Genomic DNA, 21796 nt, shown 5'->3' with positions numbered 1-21796 from the left:
TCCTTACATGCATGAATCAAACTTCCTGCCATCACCTCTGAAGCTGCTGCTTTATGTCTTCCCAATGTTTATCCCTGCATTATGGCAGCATGAGTCACTGCTGCCAAACACTTGTTTGGAATGCAAGAGACAGACGGAGGGTTCTTTTCTTTCATCTAAAATCTATTTGCAGTATGGAGCTGGGCACTGCCAGGGCAGGTCAACCTGGCCATCAGGATTGTTTAGTCCCTGCAGAGACTGGGCCAACAAAAAGCATCCTGTGAAGAGCAAAAGAGGCTTTCCTGGGAGCTGCTGACCTCTTAAATTATTTTTTTTTTGGGGCATTTTATGAATTTCAGCAAAAAGTCTGTTCAGGAGTGAACAGTCCAGAGGAAAAATGGTGGGAGTGGAAAATGAGCAAATAAAGGGATTGAGATTTATGCAGCCAGTTCATAGGCTTATCTTCAGTTCATATATTTATTTAGTTTGCACGCATGAACTTTGCATAACTAATGCCTTTTAAACCGCTAAAAAATATATGCTCAGTCAATTCATTCAACTGTGAACAGCTTCGAAAAATTCTACTTTTCATTCTATGCCACCCACGTTACAGATGTCATCCTAAAAAAAACATAAATAGCTCTTGGGTTTTTCTGCTTTATTTCTACTATTTACACGACAAACCTTAATGTCATTGATCCTATTTTAAAGGCAGCAAAAAATCCCACATCCATATGTCAACGTTTTAACATTGATTGACTGGCAGTAAACCAAGAAGGATACATATGTACATTTTTTAAGGTATAGTAGATAGAAACCACCATTAGGAGGTCTGACAGCATTTACCTTGATTCATTAAAAATAACACAGGTTATCCACTTCAAATAGTGGACAGTGAAATTAACTGTACAGGGCAATGGTAAAAACCTTTAATAACCTGTGAATCAGCCCTGATTGTAGAAACTCAGCTGCTGATGGAGCAGGGCCCTGCTATTGTTACATGTGGATAAATTCTATATTCTGCCCATGTATTATGATTCTATAGAATCATAAATGATCCTTCACCTCTAATAACTTACAGTAGGAGTGATTTTCTACTGTACCTCATTCCAGACCAAACATTTAGCTGTTAAAATGGATTTAAATATCACCAAATGGCAGCCTGGCTAGGGGAGGTTGAACTTTATTTTTTTTTTTCAGGAGAGAAATGTATACTTTTATCATACTTCGTTACCTCCTTTCAAATGCAAACTCTATTAACTGCATGTAGGCTTATTTTAATATTATTTTTAACTATCTTAGTAAAATATTTTCTCTGCATCAGGCTTTTGAATGTCAGATGTCATCTGAGAGGTTTTCAGCCACACCTGAGAGAAGCTGCTGCAACCTCTGACCAGGAGGGTGGATCTTTGGGCAGCATTTACCATGGCTCTTGCACACACACTGGGCAAGCCAACAAGGTTTGAGACACCCAGTGACTGTTTTAGAGGAGACACCCATGCCCACCCCACTATCTCTCTATTTATTTGTGTTCTTTTGGGGAATATGCACTTTTGAAAAGCAATGGCAGCACACAGAACTTTTAACTGCAATTGTTGACCATCCACCACAAGCCATCCATCTGGCTGGCAGGTTTCCTGGCAATGGCTGAAGAGAAAAACAGGTTTTAACTCCCTTCCTTAGTGGTTATGAGGTCTCTCACAGTGCAAGAGTTGAGAGAAGTTGCATTCCTTGGGAGCTTTCTTGCATTAGCATCTACAAATCCAAACCACAACTCTTAAGTCAATGTTCAAACTTTCTGCAGAATTAATACAGAAACTTGGGATAAACTTAAAAAATCTTATTTGATGCCTTAGGCAGTCAAAAAGACAAGACAAGATAAATAAATAAACAAACCAAAAATATTGATCTAAATACATTGGGTAAAAATGTTTCTCTGAGATTAGGGGATAAGGTTTTTGAGGGAAGAAGTGTTTACTGAGACCTGAAGTGGTCCTAAGAAAAATTCTCTCAAATATGGTATTTTTCTCTCTACACAAAAACCCCCAGTCAATATAGATCACATCTCCTAAAAATGAGATACATGTTGATTTCTAGCATGAAGAATAAATTGCCTATTCTGTTGTTGATAAAATCATCCAAAGGTCTCTTATGAAGTCCCTGCCAAACTAAGCTTGTTTTTTACTGATTTTATAATCTGCATATGAAAGACTTGATCTGGAATGGAACCTCAGCCTGGATCCTGATTATATTCCCTCAGGTCTAAAAGCAGAAAACATCTGCATGCAGGGCCCAATTCTGTACTCACTAAGGAAGGTGCTACTAGAATAACTGCAATGAATCCAGTGGAATTCTTCCAAACTGGCATTTACTACCGGCTCTTCAAATTTAGTCCACATTTTTGTGGGGAAAACAACTGGGAATAAGAAATGGCAATTTAATCAATTTTCAGCTATTCTTACCATAGAACTCAGGAACCATACACTCTTTAATTATAGTAATTTAGATTTTAAATTAGGATGAAGGAATCTCTTTCTTGACTCAGCTAGGACCGAATTTTTAGCTAATTGAAGAGTTTTCTCTGCAAAGGTTACATCCTGAGTTCTCACCCCCATCAGAAAAACATCCCAGTTGTTAGTTGGTTTTGCTACAAAATATTTAATATCTAATCAACCCATTAGAATCCAGCTTCTCAACTTCCTTACCAATAGTGTGAAGCTGAGTGGGCCAGCAGCAGGGACAATACAGCAGGAGCATGCCAAGTAACAAATCAGATATCCTTCTCCTTCTAGAGTTACGGTCACCCCTGGCAGGGCGAGTTCTGAAGTTGGCAGCATCCCCTTGGCAGTCTCCATCCCTCTGTAAAGCTGGAGATCTCTTCACTGTGTCTGAGTAACTTGGCTTGCTCAACAGAGCCAATTAGCCTGCTCCTGCATCCCCTGTAAGCCACCTCCTCCAGAGGCTGTGGAGTCCTGCTCTGCTGGGCTTGTCTCATACGCAAGATCTTCCCAGCCCCTGCTCCTTCTTGCTCTTCCCTGAACATTTCCTTCCTAGAGAAAAGGTACCAAAGTGCACACAGTGCTCAGTACGTGGCTGATACAGCAACAATTGTCATCTGGAATTGTTCCTAATTCACCCCTAACACTTGGATTTTGCTTTTCTGACTAATACTTCTTTTAAAAGCAGAGGTTGATCTTCTCCAGGATTGTAAAGACCCTGATAGGTTTTAGGCTCATGTCAAGTGATGTTTAAATTTGCTATTTCTTGTGGGAAGATGTTAAAGTTTATTTAAAAACCACAAAAAACCTCAACAAACCAACTTCCATGTGTTCACTTCAGCTCAAAACAAACAAACAAATTATAATTGTAATATCTGCATACATGCAATAAAATGAATGCAAAAATTCCCAAATTCTTCATCTGTTTCTCATTCTGAATTGACTCAAGCACATATACATAATATTGTGGTCTGAACAATAGTAGTTGTTTACAAGCTGTCTCAAAAAAAAAAAAAAAAAGAAAAAAAGAAGTCCCTGTCATTATCAAGGACAAAAACTTGGCCACTTTGAAGCTGATGGCAAAAATCCTTAACCAGCTTCACTAGCTTGGGATTTCACTTCAGAGATAACCATCCCTGTTTTAACTCAAAGTTACCAATGATATCCTGAAATAAAATCAGCCATTGGAATGTGTACTGTGTCTTGTAAACAGAGCTCCCAAAGCACTAAGAAATCTTTTCAAGTGATTCCATAGACTATGTCATTGCAGTGCAAGGACAATTTGGGTAGCAAAATGTAACTGTCCAAGAGATAATAGCCATGCTGGCATTCACTAATTAATCACAATTAATAATAATGATTAATCTTGTTTTTATAAATTTTCCTACCCAGCTGCTTTACTGTGGCAAACATAACCATAATTTTGAGCGCCAAGGTGCCACTGAGACACAGAAGTTCTGCATGTGTGCTCATTTCCACAGAAATCTCTCTCCTTGCAGAGGCTGCTGCTCCAAGCAAGCCCAAACAGGCTCTGCCAGCCCCACACTGACACCTAATTCAGCATCCAGTGTTGGATTAAATTTTCACTATTACTCTGAAGTGCAGAAAACACAGTGCTGGCTAAAACAAAAGACTTCTCTCAGGTTCCCTCTTTTTCTCTTTTTATCTTGGTTGTTTTTGAAAAAAATCCCAACAGTTAAATCCGAGAACGAAATTCCAGATTCTTGATTCAGTTATATCGTCACCACAGAGTTTGAAGAAGCACCATTAGCTTAGGAGAAGGTAAATTTTATACAATTACATTTGTTCCAAAAGCTGCAGACAACCTGGAAGACTGCACCACTTTCAATACTGTTTCCTAAAAGATTAATAAAATCCCTGCAAACACTCAGGGCAGATCTGCCCCAACACAGTTGCTGCCCCAAGGAGCCATTGATAATGTGCCACACCACAAGAGATGGGGGCTCCTTTGGTGTGTGCCAGTGCCCTGCAGCCTGAGGGAACAAGGGGTGCATAGCTCTGGAGCCCAAATTATCCAAGCCAATATTCCCATGGGCTGGATCAAACCTAGGTGTGCACAGGGAACAGCAGAGTCACCTCTGCCCAAACTGCAGAGCCAGCCCATATCTGCCATCAGCTTAGATGGTTCTGAGCTGGGTCTCCTATGGGTAGCACGTCTGTGGGGACACTTTGTGCTGTTCAAGCTTAGCTGTTTGAGGAGATGCACCTACTGGACATGCCCTCACAATTTCAAGTGGTTCCTCATCTTTTCTTAACAAAAAACTTGTAATTCAGTTACCTATTTGGCATGTGCTGAAAACACATTATGGAAAAGAAATGGATGGGAACAACAAGGAATTATTCCCATCAGAAATTATGCATCATCCCCAGGTTTAAGCCCTCACCCTTTTATTGCCAATAAACCTGTCTTACAATTTGGCATCAGGCTGATGCCAAGGAGGGTGTGTCTGTGCTTAGGGCTGCAGGTCAACACTGTGTGAGAAGGGGAAGCTTAAAGCTTAACCTAGGGAAAAAGAGAAAGCAGAGACCTCACAAGCAGAGGTGAGTGGTCAGGGAAGGTCTGTTCTTCACACATTTCTCATTTCCTGAGGCAACTAGAATAGGACAGTATTTAGCAGATGCAACACTCTTCCTGGGGGGAGAGTGGTGTCAAACATTGTATTCCTGCATCTACTTCTGCATCTTTCCTATTATATACATTAAGAGATTAACATATTTTTATATGGCTGTGATTGATGTAGAATTGCTCATAATTGTAATCCATTTTCTCTTTTTCAGCTCCCTGAAATGGCCTGCAAATATTATTGAAAATGAATGTTCCTTTCAGTACTGAATGCAATAGACCAACATGCAATAGCTTTTACAGAAGTTCCAATACAGAAAAGGTAAAAAAGCACTTTAATTATAAATTATTCAGAAATACTTTATATGAAATAAAATATCAATGTGAAGAAAGCAGAAGATGATGCAGCATCCTATTATGCAATGATAGAGAATAAAAATAACACATATCTTTTGCCACCCATCAAAAGTGAAAAACATACCTATTGTATAAGAACACAGATTTCTGGGGAATTAAACTAGCTTAACATGACATTATTGCTGCAGGGATGTATGTCAATATGCCCCTTATGAAAAACAGGAGGATTCTTCTATGAGGTTTTGGGCTTGACTCATCGATGAGTTAATTTATACTGTTACAACTCTTCTTAGACCAAGTCCTGAACCAGCATGAAACTGGCACACTCCACAGGATAAATCAGGCCCGATATTTAACACACTAAAAATCAATTCTTACCAGCTGCAGAATGATTAAGTGGAAAAATGTGTCTTTTGTAAGGGTTGTTTGCCACTTGTGCTCTGAATTTCTAACAGAACTTCTGCTGAATAACATCCATAGTCTCCTGTAGTCTTTCAGACAACAGTCAGCCCCCAGAATCAGCTCAGCTGCATTCTGGGATTTTCTTACAATAACTAATACATGTTTTCCCCTAAGAGACAGTCTCTACAAGCTGACAATCCAAATAATAAACGCTCATTGTCGTTAAAGTGACTAAGAGAGAGAACACATCTGGATCTCCAGAAATATGGTAACTTTTCCCAGAATCTGAAGAAATATTTCATCTCTTCAATTCCTTCCTAGGAAGTCCTTAAATTCAGCATAGAGGTGTTTTCCAGTACTTATGGCCCAGCTCCTCTGCTTGTGAAGAATCCCAGGGTCAGTCACCAGAAGGATCCAGGTAAGAAGCCACCTTTAATTCCAGGCTGAGCACACTCCCTGTCCAGGTGACCGAGGAGCCAGGGCAGCAGCACGTCACAGGGAGCAGATGTGGCACAACCCCTGCCTGGTGCATCCCTGCCTCCCAGAGAGCCACACGGGGACACCTTCCTGCACAGGGAAGGATAAGGCTGCCAGGGGACAGCACAGCTGATCCTTCAATTTGTCACAGCAGGCTCTCAAGCGTGCCTCTGGACTGGGCCATCCCATGACACAACTGTCATACACTCATGACAGGATGCTGGGCTGGGACAGGAGGGCTGAAATCATTAATGGCTTTGTTCCATAGTAAGGTAAATGTACGTAAATCAGCCACGCTGTGGTCCCACCTCATTTCCTCTCCTGACCACACAGCCTCTGGCATTTTCCCCTCACACTGGCAGCAGACCTATTGCACTCAGGCAGCAACCTGCTTTCCTGAGCTGTTCCAGCAGAAAAACTCATTTAAAAAGCAAAAAGTGTTGAGCTGGATTGTCTCCAAGAACTGACTGGCCGTGTCATCACACGAGTTCCTGTGCTAGCAGAAGGGTAAGGACAGAACCTGCAAGTGCCACTAGAGACACAAAGAGGAGTTGTGCTGCTCCAGAGCGAAGCAGCATCTCACCAGGAGTGAGGCCCGTGCACCTTACATGTTGTGCTAAATAATGTTCTCTAGGGACAGCACAGCACGGGATAACCCTGCCTGCGTGAGACCGAGTTACCCAGCATTGTGTTCACAGGGGTAATCGTGAACAAGGAAGTTTCTGTGACTACTCACCAGTTTTTCCTCATTCTTAGTTTTAAGTAAAAAAAAAAGTAAATTTAATCCTAATTTTGCATATAGCTGTTTTTAATGATTATTATTATTTTCAGTTATGGTCAACTTCCCAATCTATTCTGTGTAGTTTTCATGCCAGAATTACAGGAAGCTTTCCAAATGTTGACTTTCATATACTTATTAGATGGAGTTTCAGTTGACCTCAAGGCAGATACATATCAGATAAGAAAATTCAGAACACAAAAGGCAGGGGCAAAGCAGTTTGAACCAGAAATGCAGCTGATGTATCTGGACCCTATTAAAGCATTTGATACAGTGCCTCAAAAAAAAATGTACTTGAAATATTAATTCATACTTGTGTGGATCTGAGGACTTTCATGTGTTTTGAAAATTGTTGGAAGTTATAGGGTTATGAAAGTGGCAGTAATATTAAAGAAAAGGGCAGTGCCTGGGATAATCTGACATCTTTTAACAGTGAACTAATTAAATAGGAAGACGATGCTAACTGGGAAAGAGTAGCAAACAAAAAAAAAAACCCAAACTAAATCAAAGCAAAATAAAAACCCCCACCAAAAAAACCAAAACCAAAACAGACAAACTACCAGAAACGTACATTTTAGAATATAAGAATGCCTGAGTAAATACACTGAGATTTCATTTTAAAAAAAGAAGTTACCATAGTTAGATTAGAAAGTCGAAATTCATCAGGCAGATTAGCTCTGAGGTTGCAAACCAGTGTGGGCTTTTAAAAAAGGGTAATTTTTGACTCCACAGGCCGAGTAGCTGCGCACTATGGACAGTGACAGCAAAAGTCACCTTCTTTCTTTTTTTCTAAAGACACAACCAATACTTTTAAAGGATTTTTAAATATCTCTTAGGATAAATTATAAAGACAATGTCTCCCTGTACAGAGAACATTCCTACTTTTTGGTGTTCGACTTTAGCCTGTGATTTCAGTTTATGCTAAGCTAAGCCATGTTCCTTTGTTTGCTAGGACAATCATCAGATCTGTCATCACAGATTACAAATATGTTGCTTTTCATCTTTCCAACAAGTCAGTCTTTCTAAACAATGGTTCCCCCACTTTATTTGGCTCTTCAAGAATGCTCAGAGCTCAAGAACAAAGTCCTAGCACAGGCAGCACTGAGAAGGAGAGCGCTTTCCTCATCATTTGCTGTGAAGCACGGCTGATCCAGCATGTCCCAGGGCAGAGAAGGGGAGAAGACATCCAAGATGACACAGTCTCAGCCCACAGCTGATATGCCCAAGATGCAGCTTTAGCAAGACAGCAAGGCAATGCGGTGTACCTGAAACACAGGCCTTACTTGCCTAGAGCTATCCTCAGAACTAGAGAGGGAAATAATCACTGCTACAGCCTCTGCTTCACCTGAAGATGAAAGTTTCTCCAGAGAGCTCCCTGATGAGACAGTGCAGGCTTTGATGTAGTGAAATCTATCAGGTTGATAAATATATGACATTACCAGCTATGGACATGTCACTGTTTGGATGGTTTTTCATTAAACTAGGCAAAAGCTCTCAACTGTGTAGCGATGTCAGGATGTAAATAACGTCAGCAGCTCCTTTCACCTCCAGCTTCCAGAATAAAATACCTCTTATTTTTCAGTGTGCACAATGAACGAGAATCACAGTGCACAAAATGTTCTTTCCGAAAAGCAGTAAAACACCCTGTGAACTGCGGTGTATGAAAGAGATGTCACCCTGCCTTCCCATATTAACCCTTCATCCACCGTGTTCGTGCCTAAAGAGCGTCGTGTCACTGTAACTGCTGGTCACAAAGCGTACTGACAGTGGGGAATCCTCGTCAACTGTTAAAATCAACAGAAAGCTTTAAAAAAATGCACTCCAGGATTAAAAGGCTTCCCGGCACCCAGGCGCGTTTCCCGCAGCGCTGCAGGGCGGAGGGACTGCGGGAGAGCACCGAGCCCCGCCGGGTCGTGCTGCGGAGGCGGCGAGGCGCTGGCAAGAGGCATCGGCACGGCTCTCCGGGGCGCCCTGCCGCTCCGCACCGCTCCGCACCGCTCCGCACCGCGGCGGCCAGGGGAGAGGCCCCGCAGCCGCCGCCGCGCACCGGCGGCCGCTCCCGGGGGCGGGCGGCGCCGATCCCGCCCCCCGCCCGCGGCAGCCGCCAGCAGCCCCCGGCAGCCGCCAGCGCGGCGGGCGGCGCAGGCGGGCGGGCGCCCGGCGGCCCTCCCTCCATCCCCCGCCCTCCCCGCCGGGCCCCGCCGCAGCCCCCGGGCGCGGCCAGGAGGCGGCGGGGTCGCGGCTGCCCCGGCTCCCGCCCGCCTGCCAGGCGCGGGGCGGCCCGGCACTCCCCGCCTTTCCGCGGCTCTCCGTCCCCCTCCGGCGAGATGTTATGGCCGAGCCGGCGCAGACGGGCGGCGTAGGGCAGGGCGGGCGGCGGGAGGATGAGGCGGCGGTGGCGGCGGCGCCGGCGGCCGCCGCCGCCCCCAGCTCGGAGGACTACGAGTGCAAGATCTGCTACAACTACTTCGACCTGGAGCGGCGGGCGCCCAAGCTGCTGGAGTGCCTGCACACCTTCTGCCAGGAGTGCCTGGGCCAGCTGCACCTGCGCGCCGCGCAGCATCCCCCCGCCGCCGGCGCCGAGCCGGGCCCGGGGCGCTCGCCCGGCGGCTCCCTGGCCTGCCCGCTCTGCCGCCACCGCACGGCGCTGCCCGACCACCGCGTCCACGGCCTCCCGGTCAACACCAAGCTGGCCGCCGCCCGCCCGCCCCAGCTGCGGGCCCGCGACCCGGTGCCGCAGGACCGCCTGCCGCCGCTGCCGCCCCGCCGCCCGCCCCGCGCCGGGGGGGCGGCGCCCGCCCTCGCCCCGCCGGCCCCCGCCCCCGCCGGGCCGCGCTCCTCGGGCGGCGGCTACGAGAGCTGCCAGAGTTGCAAGCGGGCGGCGCTGAGCGCCGGCTGCGTGTGCGTCGTCGTCTCCTTCCTCTCCATGGTGGTGCTGCTCTTCACCGGTCTCATCTTCGTCAACCAGTACGGCGGGGACGCCGCGCCCGGCGCCGCGGCATCGCCGTCGCCTGTGGGGCCCATCTGCCTGTCGGTCGCCAGCATCCTCGCCCTCTTCTCCCTCGTCGTCACATGGCTCATCTGCTGGCTCAAGTACCGGCCCGAGGCGGCCACCGGCGGGGCCACGGCCAACGGCACGGCGCGGGGCCGGGCCGCCCGCAGGAGCGACACGTAGCCCCGGCCGAGCCGAGCGGGGCCGCTGCTCCGGGAGCCCCGGGCGGGGGGCGGGGGGCGGGCGGCGGCGGGGGAGCGCACGGGCGGGGCGGTGACAGGTGCCAGCCCTGCCGCGGCCCATGGCACGGTGGAGGCGGTGGGGATGGGCTGCAGGGTGACCCCGAGAGGGGTCACGGAGGGTCCGGCCGCTCAGGAGGGAGGGCAGGGCGCGCCTTGCCGGCAGAGATGGCTGGAAGGGCCTCCCTGGGGAGCTGGAGCTTGGGATGTGCGCGGTCCCCGCCTCTGCGGGAGCGCATCCCGGGCGCTGAGCTCCTGATGCAGAAGGACACAATCGCGATTAAAGAAAACTGGCTTACTGTTGCCCCCACCTGGAAGATAATCGGAGAGGTTCACTGTGGTTAGGAGCAGAACAGGAACGCGATGTTAAATGCGCTTTGTTTTTTCCCTTTTATGACGTTAACAAGTTAACATATAGAAGAAGCTGTAAAAAAGTGTATTATCTTAAAAGAGACTCGGCCAAAGTTTCCTACGGTGTACTGAGTATGGTTTCATTATAATTTTATTAGAAGGCTGCTAAGCCCTCTGATGGTTGCTTAAAATAAGCTGTATTATTTAATTCTTTGAAATTCTAATTTAATGTGGGAGACTAAAACACTACACTGAACACTTAAAAAAAATTATGGAAGATTATTTCATTAATGGAGCTCTAAAATAGAGCTAAGAGACTCCTGTCATAGGGATTAATATTTCACTGGCCACTGATTTCAATTTTTATGCATTGAGAGGAGCCCACATTAAAGTATGGACTTTCAGCATCACTGTAAAAGTGGAATGCACTAGTGTAATTTGTGATTGAAAATTCGGTCGAGGTAGCTGTAGTAAGACGGTGGTTTTCCCTCTTGGTAAGTTTATCTTCTGTGTTGGGAGTTTCTGTAACAGACAGTAGAAAACGGTTTTGCTCTGTGAGGTTGGGACATCAAAGGTGTCTTTGAAATGTGATGAGATGTTGGTGATACGAATGGAAAAACATTCCCATCCAGCTGGTTTTGTAGTATATTAAGGAGAGCGCTCTATATAGATACTGTTCTATGTTGCAGGATAATTCATTTGGTGCCTGAATTTTTTAAACTTAATTAGTTGTTATAATCTATTCTATCGGGAATAAGATAATGCTGCTTATTCCGTGTTTCTACACAGTACTGTAATGGAATGAGGTAATTATTTTCGTGCTTAACAATTCAAGAATTTTAAAAGTGATCTTTTAGTATGTGTATTTTGCAAGCTGTCTGCATGATAATTCTGACAAGTATCCTCTTAATAGACCTTTACTTGACCACTTCTGTTTATCACAAGTGCAAAGAAATTGACTCTGTAGAAATGTAAAGGCAGCAGGTGAAGGTGTGTGATGTGTTCTATGACTGCACAAGTGATGTGTGCTGCACAATGTCTTGATTATCACAAATGTGTGAAAAACAACCCCCTGACACCCAAGAAACCCCACAAACCAAGCAGTGTTTGTATAGACTCCGATGATGGACGCAGTTTGTGGAAACAGTAGATGATTTTTGTGTCACTTATGTCTATTGAAAAAGATCCGCACCAGCCTTTTGAAGTTGTATATCACAATATAAAGGCCCTGAGGAGATAAATTACTGGGATCAACTGTGGCTCTGACCGAGATTTGTGTATTTAGACCAGTGTTTTCCAACTTGGAATTGCTCGTTAGCTGTCTAAAAGGTTATGCCTCCTAAAATCAGGCCTGACCATTAGCCCCTGTTGACTTCAGCAGTAGTTGTAGATGTTCTGCACCAAAGAAAATCACAAGACTTTTATTTAAACATCTAAATGAGAATTTAGGTGTTTGACTTCAGGTACAAATATTTGAAAATTTGGGCCTTAACCTCTGTGTTCTTCAGTTAATGCATCTGTAAAGTTTGATAATAGCCTTGACCTACCTCACAGGCAAGATGTGAGGCTTTATTTATTAATGTTTTTAAGCAATTGGAGATCCTTGAAGAGGAGGTGCTATAGAAGTGAAAGTATTATTGTAAATGATACTGTAGTAGGAATAAATATATGTAAATTAATGGACATAAACAGCAGCAATGTTTTCTAAGAAAAATAAATATATAAAATATGTACATGTGTACATCATATACACCAATACAGGATTTACCTTTTTGTGCTTCTCCTGCAAATGCAGTGTGTGTATCTGCATTTCTGTTCAGCCAGGTAAGCTCCAGCACCTCGCAGTTCAGGTGAGCCCAGGCAGCCGTCGCTGCTCCACCTCTGTCTTGTAGACGTCCAGAGGCAGCTCTGAGTGCCCGTGGAGCTCAGCTGGAGCTCCCTGCGTAGTTCTTCTCTTTACTGTGCCTCAGTCCTGCGGGCTTTGGCTGCAGGGAGCTGCTGAGCTGTGCCAGGGGTGCTGCCAGCGCTCGGCACAGCAGTGAGCTCCCTCCCACGTGGGAATGTGTGCAGGAGCTGCTGTCCCACGGGAGCTGTTACGGAGCTGAAATACTGATTACAGTAAGAAGTGTATACTCCATCGTTTTCTTTACTTTCCACGTCACAGTTTTATTCTTGCCTTTTCTCTGTAAACAGTATTTGCCATTTTGACTAAACCAATGGTTTCAACTGGGATCCATGGACTACTAAAAGAGCTGCGCAAGGTAAGTAAGAAAAGCAAATTGATCATCGGAAACTTAAATCTGTTGTGTGAGGGTCGACTTTAAAGCATTTAGAGGTTGGCACGTTACAAAAAGTTGAAGATCACAGGCCTAAACAGGATTTTCAGGCTTATTCACATTGAACGATCATATTACATATCAGGTTCTTACCCATATATTTGAAAATATATCAGAGCCAAATTAAAATGGACAGTCTGATCTTATGCCAAATCCTTCTCTCTGCTTACACAAATTTTGGGAAACTCCGCTGGTTTCAGGAGCGTTAGTCTGGATCCACATCACAGTACCAGTCAGAAAAAAATCATGCATTGTATACATCTCTGGCTACTGTAGAATCCCAGTATTATATTTGTGTTTTGGGTTCCTTTGAGTGTATAGATTGCTTGTCCAAAGCCAAACTTTGCTCAAGTTTCAGTAAAAAAAAGTTAAGTAAAAATACAGAAAGATAAAATCTGCGTGGCTGGTGGTGTTTTGTTATTGTAGCTATTTCAGTCACAACACTTGTGTGTTCTGGTTGTTTAAAAACACACAGAGATATGCAGCAGAAGGGGTGTGCATCCGTCACACAATCCACACATCTTGCAGAAGAAGCGTCACTTTGGGGCACTCTGTGGGAAAACAGGGAAGACAGAATAATCCACAACACTGTGGGGGAAATACAAGCTGCTGTCTGGGTTTTTTCCTTGCCCTCAGTTTTTTGGTATTTTTTCTTTTTTCTACTGTGCAATATTTTCCTGTGTTACCCAGTCTGGGGCACAAGGAATGGAAACACCAAGAGAAGAAACAAAGGCCTGATGCTTTCTCAGAAATTTTTGACCTCTCTGTGATCACAGTCTGGGTGAACTCTGAAAGATCCATAGTTTCCTGTTGTGCCTACAGATCTTAGCTTTTTTGTGGCAATAATCCCCAGTTCTTCTGCCTAACTGGAGTCTACTGGTCTCCAAATGGGAAGATCAAATGTGAAGTTTGAGATTTGGAATAGGCTGCCAGATGTCAGTCATACTAGACCAAGGGAAGGAAAGAAAATCTGGAGGGCAGAAGCCAGATAATCAATGCACAATCTGGATTAGTAGTCATGTACTGCAAACTGGGATTTTCTATCTCACCTGGGACAGGTGGAAACTTCTGCTGGAGGACAGTTCTCACTGCACCATGCAGCAGCTGCAGGACAAAGATCAGTATGTGCTATTTGTGGGCAGCTTCTGCCTTTGACAGTATGTGGGGATTCATTAGAGTGATCACTACCACAACTCCTTTAATCTTGCCCTGCTGTATAACTGGTGCCCAAGAGTTCAATTTTTTAAAAAATAATTATGTTTTTAATATTAATCCTGTACCTTCAGTGATACAGTTATTTCAGCCCTCTCCTTTGAAACTGTCTCTAATAAATCCTGTGGTTGCAGAGAAGAAATTATATTCCTTTTTTTACCACTAGCCCACAAGTAGTAAATAATCACATAATATTATTAATTTATATAGTGGTGGGTATTCATCTTGATAGAAAAACACTTAAGTGTTTCATAAATGCATGGAAGGAATATTATCTAGTTGATTGGTTAAAAGGCCTGCTTATGGATAGAATTTTCTGCTTTATCATGCAAAAAGCAACATAACAGTTACTCTCATGTTTATGATAATTTGTAATTTAGCATAAAGCCAAATAATAAAAAAGTAGCTAGCAGCAGTGGGTACTGGGTTGTACGTCCCTCCAATTAGAGCAGTGACCTGTATTTCCTGAAGTGACTGGTAGTTTGCCTCCCATCTAGCTTTGTCTGGGTTGATACAGCATTTTGGAAGCATGTTTTGAAAATCATGATTGATCATAGCACTGTGGACTGAGAACCTCAAACATCTTACTCTGAAAAGTGAGTTTCTGTTGGCATTTATACTTCAAAGAACAGAAAAGAATAAATTTCTGTTATTTTTTTCTTGTACTTGTGCGTAAAAAGATATTTTTAAAATATGGTGAAGGACAAGTGCAATGGAAATATTGTTGCTTCTTACCATAATGCTTATTCTTTGGAGCTCAAATCATCACTCACAGGGTTTGTTTTCAAGCCTTAGATCTCAAGGTAGCTCACTGAATGTATCTGACTTTGTCAGAGCTGTCTGTGTGCACTTAAACTCTCCTGAGCTCAATGGCCCTGTCCCTGTGTTATGGATGTTTTGTAGCTATTCTGTCCTCGTCTGTTCTACCAGTCTAGAGGAGAAGCTTTTCTGACTGGAGGTTAGTTGATTTATTTATCATGTTATATTGCTAAGGAATCTAAAAAAAATAAAGAAAATATAAAGAAAAAAAGAAAAATATAAAAGGATAAATGTTTATATTTGCTTGTGATCATCTCATTTAAAGCACATCAGAGGCAGCTCCCTGACAGCTGTCTGCAAAATCTTCACACAAACAGTACAAGCGTTCCCTTCGTGTTACAAATGGGTCAAGGAAACAACGGGTTTTTCATGGCAATGATTCCTAATGTTTCTTCAGGGTATTTAAATTTGGCAGTTCACTTTTATTAAAGCTAGAAAATCCTGCAACTTACCCTGCTTTCACATTTTATCCAGGTGCATGTAGAAATGGAGATAGCTGGAAGAAATGCCTCGACTGCATTAACAAAATATGGATTGTGTCATGGGGGAATCATACAGTCATACTAGACATATTCAACTACGTTGATCTTTGATCAATGCAGCATAAAATACTCTTGCTTGTGTTCAGGGAAGGAACAGTGCTGGCCTTACTGAAAACACCTGGGTCTGAAACTGCCTTCACAGCTCAGCATCTGAACTGTCTCAGGCGTGCTGTTCACATGTCATGCAGATGGAGAGATTTGACATCAAGGTGATCATAATGTCCTACAAATAGCTTCAAATGAGAAATATTTCAGCTGTTTTAAGAAGATTTTTACAGTAATCAAATACCATGAGGTCGATTAGTCTCATTGGATTATGAAATTTGAGGGGAATAACTTGAATTATTCTTATTTTTTTTCTCCCCCAAACCCACTTCTGATTTGTCAGAAAATCTAAATTTTAGACTTCAGCTCATTAAAAATCTAGATGCAAGCTATGTTGTCCCATCCTATTTCTAAGTTGTTTAATCGTTTAGCAAAATCTAACAAATCCATTTTAGTTACTATTTTGTGATACTTTTAGTAGTGCTATTAGTAATAGTGCTATTAGTAATAAATAGCAACAACAGCATTTGGATTTTGCTTGAGGCTGAGGTTGTTTGTTTAATTGTGTGTTTTTGTGAGTGAAATTTGAGGAATAAAGAGAGATAAAGATCAAAAATTGCTTTCCTTTAAAATGGGAAAACGAATCTTTTTATGACTTAGAAAAAGTGATGGTGAACAATAATGCCAGCTTGGTTTCCATGTGGAAAATAAGGACTTGTTAATTGGACAGTTAATGTTAGGAGAAAGAAAGTATTCCTCTGCGAAAAAAAAATAAAATCTGAAATTGTTGGAAGCTCTGAAGTAAATTAAATGAAACCATAAAATAAAAACGAACACTTTCTTAGAAAATAGGTGACATTCTAGTTTGAGAGTTCCTTCTGCTTTTTTTCTGAACGGGAGAGAAAAGTTTGTTTTCGGTAATGATTACTAATACTGTTAGTTCAGATATTAGCTAGGTCTGTTGCCACTGAAAAAAAAAAAAGCCAAAAAAACCGACAAAAAAAAAGCCCCAACAAACGAACACGGTTAGTTCATTAATTTTTGTGGGCAGTTGTTTAATTTTGGCCAGAGGCCGAGCACCAGCTCTGCCCTGGCTCCGGGAGCTGTGACCGGGGACAGCGCAGGGCCCGAACCGCGGAGCTGCTGCCCCGGAGGGTGCCCGGGGGCCCTGGTGGGAGCGGCCCGGGGCCCCGAATCCCGCGGTGTGCCTGCCCCTCTGTGCCAGCCCCGCATCCCGCGGTGTGCCTGCCCCTCTGTGCCAGCCCCGAATCCCGCCGTGTGCCAGCTCCGCATCCCGAGCTGTGCCTGTCCCGCTGTGCTTTGCTTAACCCAGTGATGCTCTGACGCTGGAATTGAGCGCTTGGCACCAACGGGAGCTGTGAAGCGGGATCCCTGTGTTCCAGCCTGGGATGGGTGGCTGGGAAGGAGACGGCATCAGCCGGTTTACGGCCCCGCTTAGGGGTGGGCAGTGCCCGCTGCGGGGAGCGGGGGCTGGAACCGGGAGCTGGAGCCGGGAGCTGGAGCTGGGGGATGGAGCCGGGAGATGGAGCCGGGACCTGGAGCTGGGGGATGGAGCCGGGAGCTGGAGCCGGGAGCTGGAGCCGGAGCTGGAGCTGGGGGATGGAGCCGGGAGCTGGAGCTGGGGGATGGAGCCGGGAGCTGGAGCCGGGAGCTGGAGCTGGGGGATGGAGCCGGAGCTGGAGCCGGGAGCTGGAGCTGGGGGATGGAGCCGGGAGCTGGAGCTGGGGGATGGAGCCGGGAGCTGGAGCCGGGAGCTGGAGCTGGGGGATGGAGCCGGGAGCTGGAGCCGGGAGCTGGAGCTGGGGGATGGAGCCGGAGCTGGAGCTGGGGGGTGGGGCCGGAGCTGGTGCTGGCTGCCTCCTGCCAGCTGTCCCAGGCCCGGGACTCGCCCGCTCACGCGGCACGACCACAGCCCCGGCACCGGCAAGACCTTTCTCCAGTCCTTTCCTCCTTCGTGCTTTCTTCCTCTTTTCTCCTTTCCTTCCTTCTTCTTTCCTTCTTTCATTCTTTCCTTCTTTCCTTTGCTCTTTCTCATTTTCTCTCTTTTTCACCCTCTTTCTGCTTATCCTTTCCCAAGGATAATTTTAATTCAGCTCATCTTTACAAGAATAAGCCATGAAATCATATAGCTGTGGGCGAAATACGGATTAATGAATTCAATATCGGTGCTAGAAGGATCGCTTCTCCCTTAAAATCGTTAATTCCTGGCTCCATCGTATTGGACGGAGGGCGAGGGAGCAGGGAGAGAAGTAAGAATGTCCTAAAGACATTTGGGACCGTTGGGATGGAGTGCTGGGTGCCTGCCGGTGCCTCTGCGCTGGCAGACCCGGAGTGGTTCGCGCAGGGCCGCGGGTGTTGCTCGTTTCTCCAGCCGCTGTGCAAACCCCTCGTTCCGCAGGCAAATGTATCTCATGTTCCGAGACTCGGGTTCCTAAAGCCTCACGGTCTCTGCTGCAGTAAAACTCCCGGCGGAAATCCATTGTGACACTGCTGGAATGAATAATCTCTGGTGTTTTTACTAGTAATTAACGAGGATTAGACACCTCGTTTTGAAATGGGGCCGGTAAATCCGGAGGAAGGTGGGGAAGGCAGAAGTGCGTTTCCCGTCCGTGACTCGCCGGCCCTGCCCTGCCCTCCCGGTGGGGACACAGCGGGGCACTGCCGCCGCTCGCTGACATGCACCCGAAACTCCACGGTATTATGACTTTAAAGTCATAAATAAATGAGTAACACCGCCTTTTCCTCCCGTCTCTTGGCAAGGAAGGGCTGTCCCTTCCCAGCCGCCGTGGCCCTCTGGAAGGAGCCCCGGGCCCTGCGCTGCGGGGCCCGCAGTCCGCAGCAGCTGCCCGCCCCAGGAGTGCAGATGTATCCCTGTCCTGGCTCGGAGGGCACGTGTCAGTGCGGAGTGGCAGCTGTAGTATCGCTTACTGCAGGATCTGGTAGTAATCAGAAAGGTGAGGAGTTAGTGAAATACATGTTGTATTTATTGCCAGTTTACAGGGAGACAGAGGGCGGCCGGTGCCGCAAAGTGAGCCATTTGTAGGGTTAAGTGTTTCAGCCTTCGCCCACGGGCAGCCTCGCCGGTTACGGGGAGATGGATTTTGGCCCTTGCCGGGACCACCTCCCACCCCCTGGGTGTTTGTTTGCTCCCTCTCACGGCTCCCTGCGGGGACCCTGTGATGAGCTCTACCTCGGATCTTCCCACCACGGGAACGCTTTGCCGTTACCCTCCAGGTTCCTCTTCCCTCCGTGGTGCTGACACAGGCGATCCCCGGGGATGTAACCCTCGAAGGAAACTCTTCCTTAGGAGTGACAGAGGCAGGGTGCCCTCCTTTTCCCTCGGCCTCGTCAGCAGAACTCGAGAGTAGTCTCGGACTCGGTTCGGGGATCCGAGGTGTTCTGTCCCCTATTTCTGGCCTTCTGCAGAGCCTCCTGCTGTACTGAGCTGCCCCTTCTCCGCCAGGCGCACTGTGGCTGTAAATTAATGAAAACGTAACAACTCAAAAAAGTAAAAAAAAAAAAAAAAAAAGAAAAAAGAAAAAAAAGATGGTGCTGAAACGTGCGGACGGGACATAAAAGCGATGGAAAAAGGTTCAAAGCTTTCAGTGATGACTTTTCAACCTTTATTTATGTGCCTATTAATGCAATATCCATCATGGAGATACGCATCTTTATCCTTTCAACTGATATGCTGGGAATCAATTGGATATGCAGATTACATTTCATAAGTTTCCAAATGTTAATCTCCCCGGCCCTTCGCTGGTAATTTCTTTTTTTTTTGCCAAATAGTATTATGTTTCTGCCACAAAGAAAATTAAAAAATTAAAAAAAAAAAATACACCTCAGTAAAAATAATTAATCTTTAGGCTGCTTGTCTCGATTTCTTGCTAAGGCTAGGGCCCAGGTGCCAGCCCAGGAGCCGGCCCGTCCTGCCCGCTGCACCGCCAGCTCGGCCCTTCCCAGGGCATCGGACCCCGGTCCCGGTTTCTCCTGGGCGGAGGAGTCTGCGGGCTCTGGCCGCCCGCTATCCCCGCAAGCCGTGCTCTGTGGGCCAGGGAAGGTGTCCGAGAGGGTACTTTTCCCTTGTAAGCTAAGACTGATTCTCTCCCAGCCTTACAGCCTGGCGACCGGGCTGATTCCCGCTGATCCCTCTGCCGCGTCCCGCAGCGCTTCCCGGGTGGCTGTCCCGGAGCGCGGCGGCTGGGCTCCCTCCTTCATTCCCTCCTTCCCTCCCTCCCTCTCTCCCAGCCCCCGGCTGCACGAGTCATGTCCCCGCACACATCTGGGTCCATAAACGGGGAGGGGTGATGGGCGAAAACAGGGCTCGGGGCGGCTTTCCTCGGAGGGAGCTATGACTGAGCTTATTTCTGAGAGCCTGGGCTGTTCGGAGCTGCCCGCTGTGGCCAGCGCGGGGTTGCCACCACCTGCTGCCCCCCTACCTGTCCCTCTTCTCCGTCCCACCAGCCCCGACACTCCCCATGGCGTCTACTCTCAAGCAGGGGGTTCAATAACCGTTCATATTACACCGACGCCAAATTACTTGATTGCTATTGAAATTTTTCTTCTGTGGCATTTTACAGCTCGCCGTCCTGCGAGGGTCACTCTCGTCCGAACACGTCGATACCGCTTTGCCTTAACGCGCCTCTGGTCCGTGGCAGCGTTCGCATCCCCCCACGCCCGGCTTGAGGTGGGGAAGGACCCTCCGAACGCGGAGCACAAGCCCGGGGCAGGACAGCGGTTCCTGGAAAGCCCCAGCCCCGCAAGCCCAGCTCCGTATCCCGCCGGGCACACGCTCCTGTGCCCCCAGCCCTCTGCCCTGCCCGGGAGGCCGAGAGCGGGCGGTAGAGGTTCCCCAAACACACACCTCTCGCTCTGTGGGAGAGGGGGAAAGAGGGAAACCTGTGTGAAGGGAAAGACATGAGGCGGCGGGTAAAGCTGAACAGGGCAACCCCGAGAGTCTCATCGGCTGGAGGCTCAAACCCAGAGGTTTCTTTTTGAGGTGTTTATGGCGAGAACAGCGTGGAGTACAAAACAGAAGTTACAGTCGTCCGTACTCAATAGTTATGCCAGTCTTTACTTCCTTCGTTCTTTCTCGTGGTTTTTAGTGTTAGTGTTTTTCGATTTTCTTTCTCTCCTACTCCCTCCTCCTCCGCTTTCTCTCCCTTTCCTTTCCTTTCCTTTCCTTTCCTTTCCTTTCCTTTCCTTTCCTTTCCTTTCCTTTCCTTTCCTTTCCTTTCCTTTCCTTTCCTTTCCTTTCCTTTCCTTTCCTTTCCTTTCCTTTCCTTTCCTTTCCTTTCCTTTCCTTTCCTTTCCTTTCCTTTCCTTTCCTTTCCTTTCCTTTCCTTTCCTTTCCTTTCCTTTCCTTTCCTTTCCTTTCCTTTCCTTTCCTTTCCTTTCCTCTCCAAGCACACATTTCTGTGTATCAAACTGTAATCTCCTCTCCACGTCCCTTGGAAATAGCCGGGGACTTCACTTCGAAACCCATATGAGAAATGAATTTGTGCACGCAAAACCGGAAACAGTGTAATTGATTTATTTCTAATAGAGGGGAGACCAACACTGTTTATCGTTCAGAAATGATTGCCTGTGTTCTTAATAGCTCTAATTTTCACTGTCCATTTGATGTGCTGCAGGTTTAATATAGAGCATTTACTAATCCAATTAAAAGTGCACCTGGCCTGGAAGAGCTCTGTAATTAGCAGGAGCGTTTTTAGCTATTTCCACTGGAAAACCGTGAAATCATCTCTGCTGGCCTAAAGGACTGTAATATGGGGGTGGGGGCGAGGAGGGGAGGGAGGAGCGGGGCCAGGCATTCGTGCCTAATCTTTTTGCCTTGAATTTTTCACAGTTCCCGTGCGGGAGGATGAGGCAGTTCCATCGCGGGGCACGCTGTGTCTGGTAGCGCAGGACGGCGAGGGCGAGACTAGGTGGGTTTCACACGGCTTTCCCGGGCCATCCACGGGAGCCCGGCCCGGGAGCCCGTCCTGGGGAAGCGCCGCTCGCCTTTGGGGCTGCGGGGAGGCGCTGGGGCGGCGGGGCCAGGGCAGCCCCACGGGGCCGGGAGCCGAACGTGGAGCTGAAGCTGCGGGAGCCGCCAGCCCTGCCGGGGGAAGTGTCCAGGCCCCCGCCCCGGCTCCGACCCTCGGCCGGCAATGATCGCCGGC

At 46.8% G+C, this 21796-nt stretch overlaps 1 protein-coding gene across 1 annotated transcript; it reads left to right on the top strand.

Moving 5' to 3' along the window:
- Positions 1–9407: 9407 nt before the first annotated feature.
- On the top strand, positions 9408–10250 carry RNF228 (ring finger protein 228). Its single transcript, XM_088061309.1, has one exon. It carries the CDS (start codon positions 9408–9410, stop codon positions 10248–10250), a length of 843 nt encoding a protein of 280 aa, XP_087917435.1.
- The last annotated feature ends 11546 nt before the right edge of the window (positions 10251–21796 follow it).

This window comes from Pseudopodoces humilis, chromosome 11, assembly GCF_049639895.1.
Source record: "Pseudopodoces humilis isolate 2021_Gansu_Grassland_sample_001 chromosome 11, ASM4963989v1, whole genome shotgun sequence".
NCBI classification, from domain to species: Eukaryota; Metazoa; Chordata; class Aves; order Passeriformes; family Paridae; genus Pseudopodoces; species Pseudopodoces humilis.
The sequence above is the reverse complement of the archived record's forward strand: the minus strand, read 5'-3'. Positions and strand labels throughout refer to the sequence as shown.